At 43.8% G+C, this 13,064-nt stretch overlaps 1 protein-coding gene across 1 annotated transcript; it reads right to left on the bottom strand.

The window, feature by feature from the left end:
• Window positions 1–2,769: 2,769 nt before the first annotated feature.
• Window positions 2,770–11,152, bottom strand: LOC125335134 (solute carrier family 2, facilitated glucose transporter member 11-like). The gene is made up of 11 exons (XM_048322467.1): window positions 10,918–11,152; window positions 9,947–10,107; window positions 9,313–9,437; window positions 8,273–8,402; window positions 7,675–7,823; window positions 5,420–5,607; window positions 4,965–5,075; window positions 4,237–4,338; window positions 3,827–3,902; window positions 3,367–3,494; window positions 2,770–2,976 (listed from the first exon to the last, which is right to left on the bottom strand). The coding sequence occupies exons 1-11, from the start codon at window positions 11,011–11,013 to the stop codon at window positions 2,770–2,772; spliced, it is 1,473 nt and encodes a 490-aa protein (XP_048178424.1). The 5' UTR covers window positions 11,014–11,152.
• Window positions 11,153–13,064: the final 1,912 nt, after the last annotated feature.

Raw genomic sequence — 13,064 nt, forward strand, 5'->3', positions numbered from 1 at the left:
GAGCTTGGGATCATAGCGCAGAAGTTAAATTCTAACTATGTGGCTTTTAGCAAATTGTGTCCTCCCCTGACACTGGCCAGGGCCTCTTCTTGCTGGTTTAATTATTCTAAGACCCAGATACAACAAGCTGATTACAACATTGGTAAATGTGTATCCCTCTTGAATTGGGAGCACTCCCCCTTACTCGCACTGCTAAAACACCTGCGTGTTCCTGTTGTGTGAGGAGTCAGACAGTGCTACCATCTTCCTTTCAGGGGAGCAGAGTCCCTCTTCACCTCTCTGACAAGCAGCTTAGGCAGGGGATATTTTCCTCCCCTCCAGTCTACAAAAGGCCTTTAGAATTGTAGCTGAGCCATAATGCCTCTTTCTGCCTGCTGGAAGATTTACAATTGCTTGAACAATTTCCCAGATGCAGGAAACAAAGTATTGGAATATTGGCATTTTGTGTCCTTGCTAACACCCAGTTCTTTATAAGGGTCAGAGTTTTTCCAGAACTGGTCAAAAGCCTCGCTCTTTCCTATCTGTAAGAGTGGAATTGACCCTCTGTGTGCCAGAGCAAGATGCCACATCTCAGTGGGCAAAGAGCTGATGAGCCTGGAGGAACTAGAGGGGAAAGGAAGATTTTTCTTTGAGGTGAGGAGGGAAGGAAGGACACATATGGCAGCTCTGGACCTTTCTGGAGAGGTTTCTAAACACTGTCTGTGGCCAGTTTTTAACATCTGGTTGATCAAACAGTCCCTGCAGAGCCCTGTTCTTCTTGCTCCTCTTGTCTGTGTCCCTCCTAGAATACTCCTACTGCTGTCTCATTTTCATCTGGCCTCACACTATTGTTCAGTGCTGTACAATGGAAAAAACATGCCTTAAATACCTAGTATAGTTTTTATTTATTTTCCTAAAGAAGAGGACAAGATTCATCCTTCCACCTGGGATTTGAACACTGCAAGAAATGTGCTTTTTCCAGACCCAGTATGGAACTCAACCAATACTCTGGGCTTTAAGTGATTTTGTCTTCAAAGATGCCCTTCGTTGCACTTGTGTGATCCTGGATCCTACACTGCAGATTCACAAGTATTTCTTCAACCTTTATTCCCAATCCATAATAGTTTATGTCAGTGTTAATGATTTACTACTTTCCCTCTTGTGGACTGCCTTTAGTAAGAGGGAAGAAGTAACACAGGTTGAACACAATCATGCTGTAGGAAGACATGTATAAAGAAATGAGTTCTTAACGTCTTGTAAGACAGTAAAAACTTCCTCATTGGGAAACAGTAAGCCTGAGAAAGACAAAACCAAATAAAGACCTTTAAAATAATCAAGGCCTAACCTAATATTTTCTTTTCAAAACACTTCAAATGCTTCTTTTTTTCTCTCCATGCATTTTTGACAAGAACAAGAAGAAATGTATGTTGGTTCTTAATATGGTACAGTACAATCCATGATCTAAAGCCTTGAAACAATAAACTTTATCTAGTTTTTTTGGTAGTGTGATGATTGTCATGGGAGGGATGGCTGTGTTGGGGAAGTACCCTGCTCCTGGCATTAGCTTTTGGCACTGCCACAAATACTGCTGGAGGATAGTGTGAAGATAAAATAGCAGAACCCTTAGGGCTGTGAAAGAAACTGCCACTCAATATTCAGATCCTTTTGCAAAATTTATTGTGCAGCATCTGCATCAGCTGGTAGTGAAGATCTCATCTCCAGAACAAGACAGAGACAGTATTCCTTGACCCCAACAACACCACCCCGAAGATGGTCTCTCCTCTATCCTTGACTCTTCATTCAATGAAAACCAATCCAGGCACAATCAGAAGGATGTGTTTTCCTAGCCACTGCTTTTTATTTCCTTATCAGAAAACTGTAAAGCATGAAGAAGACCAAAAAAAGTGTCATGTCATGTAGCAATGAATACAAATGTGAAGCGCTTTTTACCAGGTTTTATAATGAAAATGTGAAGTATTCAGAGGCCCGGAGAGAGAAGAAAACACTCATACATACAGATTAAATTCTCCAGGAGAGGTGTCCCTCCTTTCTATCTCATCGGTACCGGTTACTCTCAGGAGCTCAATCCCATTGAAACCCAGTGTTCTCCAGGCTGAAGACACACTACATAGTCATTGCTAACGAAGAAGGAGATCCTGCCACTGTGGATTTGCTCATGATTTCCTGCTGCTCTGCTTTCTCTGCTCATTGCTTTCTTTCAGCGCTGACACAGTCCTGTTTTTCCCAACAGAATAATCTCTAAAATTGTAAACGTGGGGGGAACACTGAATATCAATCCTGCCCACTGGTAGGCAAGGCACTCTTCTTCCACTGGATTAAAGAGCTAAACACGTCTTCTCCTGTGGACTGAAGCTTCCTCTCTGCGAAAGGTCATCAGAACTGACTTCTTAATAGGAGCAGATAATTTCAGTGTCAAAGCTCTGTCTTCTTTGCAGGTCTGCTGTACCTCTGGACCTTCCAGAATCACTTCTTCCAACTGTGGAGTCCTGGTTTTGCCAAGAAAATAGCAGGTCCTATGTTTTCTGTTTACAACTGCAAGCTAGGAGGGACTGACAAAAATCTTATTTTCTCTATAAACCGTGTTTAATTTTTTTTCTGCAGAGGAATTAATTCAGCTCATACTTCAGGAGCTGGAGAGAACCACCAAGTTCATCCTGTGCTCTGCACTGCAAGTGGTTTTTTGGTGGATCTATGGATTCTCTCTTGCTTAGTGAGGCTTCTGGGCACTACAGTAATAAAAGAGCAAAATATGAAGTGGAGAGTTTGCTCTTAAAGCTTAGTAACAGTCATCACTGAGCAGTTACTCTGCTGTAGGACTGCCTGTCCCTTCTTTCCACGGTAGTTGAGGCGGTTGAAGTCCTCCATGACCTGCAACATGGTCTTTCCTTTGGTCTCTGGCAGCACCAGGAATACAAAAATAGCCATGGACAGACAGTATGTCAGAAAAATGATGAAACAGAAATTACCAAGGCCTTCCTACAGGAAAACAAAGAGACAAAATGTGTTCATAAAAATTTATCTCGATTTCTTTCTCTTATGATATAGAGTTTCTGGGTTTGTATTTACTAAAAGAACTTGGTCAGGGACTTAGTTGACATAAATCCTGCTTCAAATGACATCTGACAGTGTCAGTGCCTCTGTCACTGTATCTGCTTTCCCAATGTCACTCTAACTTGTGTAGAGTTAGAAGCATTTGGTGGGTTTGCTACACTTCAGTAAATACCTGGTTAAAAAGGAAGAGGCCATCAGAACTGCAATTAATTTGGGCTCTGTCCATTGCATGAAGTGTTGATAAGAGAAGCATTCTCTGAGTTCAGTAGGGGTCTAACTTCCTCTGAACTGAAACAAACACCCTACTTTGCTTACCACGATGAAAGGGAACGAAAGTCCAAGGATGAAGAGTTGGATCCAGTTTGTAACACCATTAAAAACATAAGCAGCTGGTCTGTATGACTGAATAAATATTTCCGTGAGCAAGGGACATAGTACTCCAGCTGAAAAAAATTTGAAGAAAAAAGGAAGCTTAGAAATTTGCAAGATGCTTCTGTACCTCATACTTCATTTTGCTGCATAAGTTCATGGCTTTAAGTGGCCTGGAAGTGTCTGAGGTGGTGCTTGGCTCTTCAGAAAAAAGGCATGTAGGAATGCAATAGGAAATGAATTTTACCTCCTACCATAGTATGGAGGGAAATATCTACGCCTGCACTGAATCAGAAGTAGGAATTCATGCTTACTATGAAACTGCTATGCCTGGGATCTCTCCTAAAGGCTGCAATGAGGAAGGAATGAGTGGGTAAATGAAATCATTCCAGTAGAAAATACCAACCTGGCCCAATGCCAAAGCTCATGATGAAAATAAAGACAAGTGCAACAGAGCAGTATGGTATCCAGAAAAAGGAGTCCTGTGGTAGGAAATGAAAAGCAAATAAAATCAGAAATTAAAATTTTGTTTATCTAGCTCCATTAGAAATGCTCACCACTACTAACTATGTCAATGCTTAACATAGATCTATTTCCTCTACCTTCAGAAATTTCATGAGATAGCCTTGGCAGGGATCTTGGTGGTCTGTCTTTAATCCCTGTGTACATGGCTGGGAACAGACCTCTATTAATATGATGGTTAGCCCCAAAAATACTTCTTCTCACTAAAAAGTGATTTGTGGGGAGGGAAATAGTTGTGATATCTGCCATACAATAAAACATTAACACAGTTCTAATGCATCAGTGGGGTCTTACCTGTAGTGAGAGAGTGACTGTGAGGAGCCCTAGAGCCAAGGCCATCACAGTGTAGTTTTTCCACAGCAGTGTCTTCCTCCCTGCACGCTCAATGAGGAAACCCTGCAAGCAGGAGGACACACTGCCAGCTCCGAAGGACAGACCGAAGGCAGTCACTGCTGAGCTGCTCCAGTGTCTGCCTTCACTGGCCAGGCAGGGGAATCAGTGGAGGACTGGAGACTGGGATGTGGCGCCTTCTCTGGGAGGGTGAGTAAAGGCAGCTGGGGAGCCTAAGCAGGACCAGGTGCTGCAGGGAGGAGCAGGAGGTGGGGAGGTGCCGGGCTGCAGGGGGCATTGACTGGGCAGAGGAGGTCAGAGGTGGCATTCTGCAGGCAAAGGAGAGACAGATGGGAAAGCAGAGTGGGAATGCTTACACTGTTAATTGCTGTGATTCCTGCAGCCCTGAGTCTGACTGAAAAATGATATTTGCTCTTCTTCCAGGGGGTGCTGGGGCTCCCAAGACTGGCCCAGAATGGGTTGTGATTTTGACAGAAAGACTCTCCACTCTTCCCAGAAACAGAATAGAAATGCCCACGTTTGCAGGGTGAGGGGAGAGGACTTTATGTGATTGGTTCCATGGTTGATTTGTCACAAAAATTTGATTCTTGAAGCTCCGTTTACAGTATTTCTGAAGATCAAAATGAACGATGTATTACAGCCAAACAAAATTCAGCTGAAAAGTCACTTACACACAGGACTGTGGAGAGGATTTCAGTGGTCCCAACCCCCAGTGACACATAGTGGGTTTGATCAGGGGGGATTCCAGCCTTTGTAAAGATATTGTATACATAAGAGTAAACCTGGAAAGAATAGAAATTTGTGAAAGCTGTACACATGTGGCCGCGTTTACACTAGCTTCTGTCTTTTTGGACAGAAAATAACTAACTAGGCCTTAACAAAATACAAAATCATCTTATCATAACAGGGCAATCCATAGAAATGCCTTCAGAAGATGCTTGCTAAAACACAGTTCTTGACTTATCCCAGGTCCCAAACTTCCATGGGAAAAGACTGTATTAATAAAGAGTAACAACAGATCCCTCCTTACAGGCACTGTTGCAGTCATTCACAACTCCTTGCAGAGGTTACTTTTGCTGAGAAGCTTGTCAGCAATGCAGAGAGAAAAGCAAAGCACTGCATGCACCACATTGGCCCCGATGAGCTGCATGCACGAGACGACGAGGAAGAGAGTGATGAGCTGCCAGCGCACGGCTCTGTCACGGAGCAGATCCCAAACGCTCTTTGCCTTCTCCCCACGGATGGCTTTTTGCTCTGACATCATGTCATCTATTTCAGCCATATGGTCCCCATCTCCCCAGAGCTGCTTCACAGCTGGAAGGAGAGGAGGAGAGGTGACCAAGCTCACCAGCACAGACATGAATCCAGAAGATTATTTCCTGCTTTGCAGAGTATCTTGTTAGAACTTCATGCTCTTTTCTTGTGTGAACTTCCTAGAGATCTGGGCTTAGATATGACACAGATCCAGATCACTGCTATCTGTTTTTACCCATAAATCTTAATCATGGCCTCACCTTTGGCCAATAGCTGCTGGCAGTCTTTCAATGTAAGTCACACCTAAATTCTTACCAATCCTTTCCTGAATACCCTCCTGATAAAGGTGCAGTTCTAGTGCACACTCCAAAACACAGAAAAGGTAAAATGACTCCTTGTCATAGGTTAGCAAGCATAGTCCCGGAAGGGATGTCCTTGCTAAGGGGTGCTTACAGTTTCCTCTGGGAACTGATAGAACCTATCAGCTGGCCAGTTTGAATATGGACAATTCATTAAGCCACTTAAAGTTGTGACTGCCTCTATGATACACACTTAAGAATAGACAAACTCCCCCTCCAAGCTCTCTCTCGTTTCCGGTGCTGGGACAGGTGGCTGCGGGCCCCGTGTGGGGGCCAGCGGGCCCGGCCAGGCCCTGCTTGGGCCAGGCCGGGCCGGGCCACGGCCATCCTGGAGCCAATGGACCTGTTCCAGTCATGGAACCCCCCCACTGCCTTGCCGTGGGCAGCCGGAGCGGCTCGGCTCTCCCCCCTCTGCACTGCGATAAGAAAAATTCAACATTCCAGCTGCAAAGCTGGAAGGCCGAGGTGAGATTAACCCTTTTTATTGCTGTGAAGAGCTGAAAACCCTAGGGAAGAGAGAGAGGAGATGCTTAAAGCTGAAATTCTGTTGAGAAGCTATGATATAGCAGAGTATCCCGTTGTAATTCCATGAAGATCTGGGGGGTGGAGTGTTCAACTCGTAAGCAAAAGCACCTGCGCTGAGATAGGCAGATGCTGACGCAGCTGTAATTGCATGAGAAGTTTGGACAGGGAGAGATGGACCTGATGAGGACTTTTGCTCCAAACGGGAAAGGAGAAACCTCAGTTCCTAGAGATGCTCCCGGAGATAGTCCTAAAGATGAAGATGATGAAGACCCTTTGCTCCCAGGGAAGGAGAAGGGCCTCTGTTTTTGTTTCTGAACGGCTCAACCTTAAAATTGTACCCCAAAAAACTTCAAGAGTGGACCCTCGAAAGCAGTTGCGGGAAAAGCTGCAAGTCGGGGGAAGGGACTCACACGCAGGCAGAGAGACTCCTCTTCCTAAATGGACTGAACAAAGTTATTTGGAAGTGAGCGGCTGTCTTGTTGTGATACTGTTTTCATAGCATGAGCAAGAAGAGACTTCTCTTCCTAAATGGACTGAACAAGGTTATTATGGAAGTGGTAAACAGACTGAACATCTTAAGGGTTGTCTTTTTACATTGTCAGTGGGAGAAAGGAGGAAGGTGGGGGGAGGAGGAGAGTTCTGAAGGTGGTATAATTTTTTTTTCTTTCCTCTTTTAGGTCTGTTAATAAACTTCTTTATATTCTTTCAAGTTTGGTGCCTGCTTTGCGTTTCTCCTGGTTCTTGTCTCACAGAGGATGAACAGTGGTGGGTATTTTGGACCAAACCACTACACTCCCATATATAAAAAATAAGTTTACATCCAAGGAGTTCTATCTTTTGATAGTTAAATACCCACAGTGGCTGTTACTCAGTTTCTGTCAGAAGCTGCTGTTAGGATTACTGAAGAACATACAATACAGCATGACAGTACAGGGCCTCTCTCACACAGAGAAGGTACTGTATCTCTACTTTGTACAGGGCAGAATCTGCATTGATGGAAATACAAGCTGTGTGTGATCACATCCCTCAGAGGACCCTGGCAGAGGGTAAGGGAAATACTAGTGCCAAGAGACCACAAATATCCAAACAGAAGTGGCTGACTTTCATTAAAGTTGAATGTGGTTTCAGAGCCAAAAGACCACAAGTCTTTTTCCCACCTGTACCTCTCTTCCAGGCTCATCTGGGGCTTAACTGTATTTTTCCCTTTTTCCTGAAATGAATGATTTATGGCCCATTTCCTCACCTTTGATGCATCCCTCCTTGTCCTTCTTGTCAATGAGCAGATAGCGGGGAGAGTCTGGGAAGAAGGGGAGGGTGAGAAGCTGAACAAGGGCAGGAAGCGCATTGGCTGCCAGGAGAATTGGCCAGAGAGCCTCCACTCCAAGAACTTCTCTGGAACAAAACCAGCAGAGTGAGAGGGGCTGAGGAGCCATATGTGCTGGCCATGTGAGCACACACAGACACAGGGTGATTCCTCAGCCCTCCTGCGTGTGTCCCAGCAGCTCCCACCCAGGAGTCTTCAGCAGGGAGTGCAGAGGATCACTACCTGCAGCACAGGAGTTGCAGGTGTTGGCTCCTGCTTCTCAGTGCTGGACACAGCAAGGCCACCTGTATCCTCCTGCAGCAGCTGAGGGCTCACAGGGACCAGCAGTCCCAGCACGAGCGCTGAAGGAAGAACCTGCACGAGCTGATCCCTCTGCTTCTGACATTACAATTATTACAAGATCTGTGAGTTATCATCCTGGTACCAACTGCCCCAATAGCAGCCACTGGGCATAGGTGTGCATTGATATATGCATGTATTTTAATAGCAGAATAGATTATGTTTCAGACTCTCTTACCTGAGACCCAGAGCAAATCCCACGAATTTTCCAGCAGCAATGGAGGTAGAAGCTGTTATGGCAATCAGCCCGCGGAGCTTCCGCGGAGCACATTCCCCAGCATACATGATATGGATATTCAGAGCTAAACCTGCGGTGACAAAGGACTGTTAGGGCAATGCAAACCCACACAGGTCTGGTGTTTTGGAGGGGACCACTATGGACAGAGCCTGTAGGGATTGGCTCTCAGATACCTTTTTATCCATGCTGAGGATGTGGCTGGCTGACATGAAGCATGTGCCCCATACCTTGGCCTTGTGCCTTTGCTAAATATTTCACTAAGTAAGTACGGGCCCCTGGGAAATCTGTCCTTCAGCAGGCTGGCCTTCTCTTACTTTGTTTCCTACAGCCACATATACAACAGGACTGTGGTTATTTCCTTTAGTCTCAGATGACATATTTCAGTGGCTATTCAGATGCTATGTGCCTTATTTTCTGCTTGAAACCACCAAGCTGGCAAACACTGTACATTCTATTTTCTCAGTGGATTAATTAATATTTATACTCTCAATTTTTTTTTCTGGTTAGTATTATCTTTATCCAACTGCACAGAGATCAAAAGCACTGGCAGAATGTAACCATCTGAGGCATCTGGAAAGTAGAATTGAAAATTCTAATTGAATTGGCTTGAGAACCATTCCATTGTCTGTAATATGGAGGGCAGCATCAGCCACAGAGAAAAGCAAGAGGAAAAACAGAGGCCAGTTCTCTATTGAGTGAGCATGCTTCCCTGAAATATTGCATGCTTTGGCTTTTTCAGAAATTGGCAGTATCTTTTATATGGACTGGATGTAAAGATAGAAGAAAGAGAAATGGAGATATCAGACATTACTAATTTAATTATGTTTGTGGCTTCTTATTTAGTTAAAAATGCATTCAGCAATCATGTTCTCTGCAGAGTGTAGTAAAAATCTGGGATCTGTTTACTCAGGTAAATCCTTGTCACCCTCAGTCACTGCTCTTCCCACTATTTAATACCACAGGTAGGAATGTCAATTTACCTCCACACACTCCAGAAAATAACCTTCCAGCAATGATCATCTCAAAAGATCCACACAGCTGGCTGAGTCCCATCAGAGCTGCGCCCAGCAGAGCAGGGATATTGGCAAACAACATGGCCTTCTTCCTGGAAATAATTCAGATTAATGTGAGCATAAATACTGCCCTTGAGTCATTCACAGTCTGACAGGAGTGGCTTGAATTGTACCGTGGTTACGGACTCAGTACTGGCTTCTGTATAGATGCAGTTAAGTCAATGGGAAATGGCAATAGGAAAATTTTGTCACAGACTGGTAAGTTAGTTGAAGCTTTTGATGCCTTTAGTGGAGTCAATATCTACAGTAAAGAACAAGCTTTGTGAGTAGCTGTCTCTGAAATTCTCTTCAAAATGTACATGTACTTCTTGTATGACTTCCCTGGACAGTATTTGCTTTGGGCTTTATAAGGGAGAGGTATGATTTTCCTTGTGATTATTGGCAGATTTTGCCGTTCTGTTTCTTCGCTATACTGGTCTTTCACTGGAAGCCCTGGGCTACTCACAATGCCACATTACAAGCAGTGTTTCTCCCAAGACACAGTTTCTTATTCTGCAGTTGTGGGTGTAGATAGAAAGACTGGTGTAATCACTCTTCCTACCTTCCAAATCTAACAGACAAATATCCAGCAGACGAGGAACCCAGAAGCCCGCCAATGCTGTAAATGGACACAATAAAGGACCACATCAAAGTGATCATCTCTGTGCTGAGAGGAGAGCCGTATCTCTTCAGCCAGGTCTCACAGATGAAGGTTTTGATGTACTTTAAAAGAAAGAAAAACAAACAATGGACTCAGTCAACATGTTTTTGCATAATTGCACCACTTTTTAAATTCTCTTAGCTACTTACTGCTCTTTTGGATACATTTCTATCGATAACTTGGTTGAAATCTTAGCCCCAGTGAAATCAATGGGAATTTTGCCATTAACATCCCTGGAGCCGATGTTTTAGCAATGACATCCAATTAATAAATACATCACTATTAAATATCAACTGTGAGTGCCAGTAAGAGAATGGTAGGTGGGTTTTCTGTTTCTGTGCTAAACCCTGACTGTTTTGCTACCTGATATTTTCCCGCCATTCCCTCTTGTCTGTGGTAATAGTATGAGCTGAGTGTCCTAGGTACCTTTCAGGATGACAAACACCTTCCCCAATTTTCCCTTTCCAGCTGCAGGTATTGGTGCTGACCTCAGCTCTAGAGCTACAGTCCTTCCCTGTTCTATTTCACCTTACAGCCACTTGGAAATAGCGTGTGTGGTAAAGCACATGATACAAGGGCTCCCTGAGCAACGGACAGAGGAGAATGCCCCGGGAGCATTTCAACTCAGTAAGGGGAAAATGGCTGATTTTATGGATGTCATTCATCCTTCCCTTTCCCAGTTCTGTCACATCAGACAGAAGTTCAAACCCCATGAAACACAAGAGCAGTAGCAGCTAGTCTTAGAACTAAGAAACCATGATAAATCTAATTTTGAAAGCAGAAGTAAAAAAGTTAGCCATTGCGTGTAGAGGCATGAATGCCTGGGAGCAGTGAAATCCTGGTAGTTCACTCTTTGAGCTCTCCATGCTTACCTCAGCAGGAGAATTGATAATGGAGACCTGCAATCCATACTGGAAAGCTCCAGTAATGCCCAGGACAAAAGCCAGGAGAAAAAGGTTGTAGCTCATTTTCTCGCAGGAAATAAAAACAGCAAACAAACTGGTACAGCTATTCAGACATGCCTCCGAATGTCCTGTATTTTCCTTGGGAGCTCTAACAGTTTGAACAATGCCACACACCTGCCTCCTCCGAGACCAAGGAGCCAGCAATAGGAAACCACAGCTACTAAAGCCCAGGACAGTGAGAACTCTGAGTAGAGACAAAGCTCACAGATGTCTCCCAGAACCCAGTTACACACTTTAGTGCTTCTCTTTTCATCTTTGTCCATCTTAATCTGCACAGTCATAGATAACTAGCTGTAGGAGCATGGTGCAATGTGCAATCACTTAGTGAAGAATTCCATCTATTTGTCCTTTCTCGTCCTCCTTTCCCACTTGTTATCCCACCTAAATGAATATTTTGCTCAGTGATTTGGCTGAGACTAGATAAACATTTGGGGATTGAAGGGCATTCCTGGTTTCATAGTTTATTCACCCTTTCTTAGAATTATCTGATAGGAGGCTTAAGAATATAGGACTGCAATACATGTGTCTCAATCCCTCCCACTCCTACTGCTCCCTGTTAGCAACTGTCCTGGGCATATTCTGGCCAGCAACGACAGCATGATGCTGCACCTCTATGCCTGGAATATTTCATATTCACAGTATGACTGCCAAGCATTTACAAGCTGATTTCTAATCAGGGGAATGCCATTTCTTGGATGGGCATCAAACCTCTCCATACCAACTTGCATGCAAAGGTAGTCATCCCCACTTGCAGTCTAGGTCTTTCCTGATGCTTTCTTTGGTTACTTTGGAAAAAGTTCCTTTTTATATAGAGAAAGAGGAGCCTGAGATGGTATTTCAAAACATCATTTTGTTCTTCCTCAGTGTTTATACTCCCTTTGGTTTGTCATGAAGTTCTTGCTGTTTGGTTTGTCATTATTGTGTTGGTTACTGATGAAGCTGAGGATAGCTGGTGAGCTGTGTGCTTCTGCCAGGTCTCTGGGCATGCTCTGGCAGCAGCTGTGGACAGCAAGAGCTGTGGAAGATGAGTAAAGGACAAAGAGAAAAGCACTGATAGAAGCTGAAGTCCAAGGACTGGCGCAAACTAGAGTGGACTGGCTTGGACTTCCCAAGTCATAGGCTGGATAATCAGTTATCACATGTAAAGGAAAAGTCCCTGAGTGCTATCTTGAGCCTCAATTCAGCAAAGACTTTTTAAGCCCAACTTGTCCAAGCCTGACATTGCCTGTGTATCCAACTCTTGAATTATCAGTTGACTGATCAATTGACTCTTTAAGGGTAGTGGTCATTGGCCAAAAGTTCAAGTATGTATCCCTATAATATATGGCAGATGCTAGGAAAGCTTAATGTCAGTTTTAAATCCGGACTGTAAGATCTTTAGTTTTATCCATCATTTTCAAAGGGCATCTTTACCTAGCAGTGTCCAAAGTGGTTCTGTTAAAAGGCTTTTACAAGTTATTCAAACAGCTTAGGGGGAATTCCTTCTCCTAGTGAGCAGCTGCCCTTGGCAGTTCCCCAGGCTAGGATGATGCATGTCTTTGAAAGAATCCCAGCCCCTGCTGGCTTGTGCAGAGGAGCAGTGTTTGAGGACAGCAGCAATACTAGTTTTCTCTAGTGTTGATGGTTATTAATCAATCTAACAGTGCACAATTATTTGATTCGCAAACAGTAATACCAGCTGTGAGTCTCTGAGGATCACTTTTCAAGATGTGGTTTTGCCTAACACTTCACATGATAAGAAAATGTGAACAAGTGTCATAGATTTTTCAGTTGAAGGTGTTTTAATTCAGTATCAATTAACCAACTTGTTAAATGCTTCAATTAAAATTTAACAATTTAGACCATCTGAAATGTAACCATTGTTTGTGTTTGCTTAATCAGTTTATAGACTCCTGATTTCAGGCCAGTCAGAAAATATGCTGGAAGTTGGAATTTGTGTCTTCTGCCACATGTACTCACAGGACTGGCTCTAAAAATCAGGAACTCAAGTAAATGTCTATAATTTCTAAACAAACCTGTTTCATACTGGCATGTGCAGATGGCCTCTGTCCTTC

This window comes from Corvus hawaiiensis, chromosome 18 (genome assembly GCF_020740725.1).
Source record: "Corvus hawaiiensis isolate bCorHaw1 chromosome 18, bCorHaw1.pri.cur, whole genome shotgun sequence".
Classification (NCBI taxonomy): Eukaryota; Metazoa; Chordata; class Aves; order Passeriformes; family Corvidae; genus Corvus; species Corvus hawaiiensis.

What these genes read in the sequence shown, in the direction of transcription:
- LOC125335134 (XM_048322467.1), bottom strand. Translation starts at nt 11,013, where the DNA reads ATGAGCTACAACCTTTTTCTCCTGGCTTTTGTCCTGGGCATTACTGGA. An exon ending in ATTTTCTGGAGTGTGTGGAG is followed by an intron (nt 8,403 to 9,312) that starts GTAAATTGACAT and finishes TTGTCACCGCAG; the next exon opens with GTTTAGCTCTGAATATCCAT. An exon ending in CAGTCACTCTCTCACTACAG is followed by an intron (nt 3,903 to 4,236) that starts GTAAGACCCCAC and finishes TTCCTACCACAG; the next exon opens with GACTCCTTTTTCTGGATACC.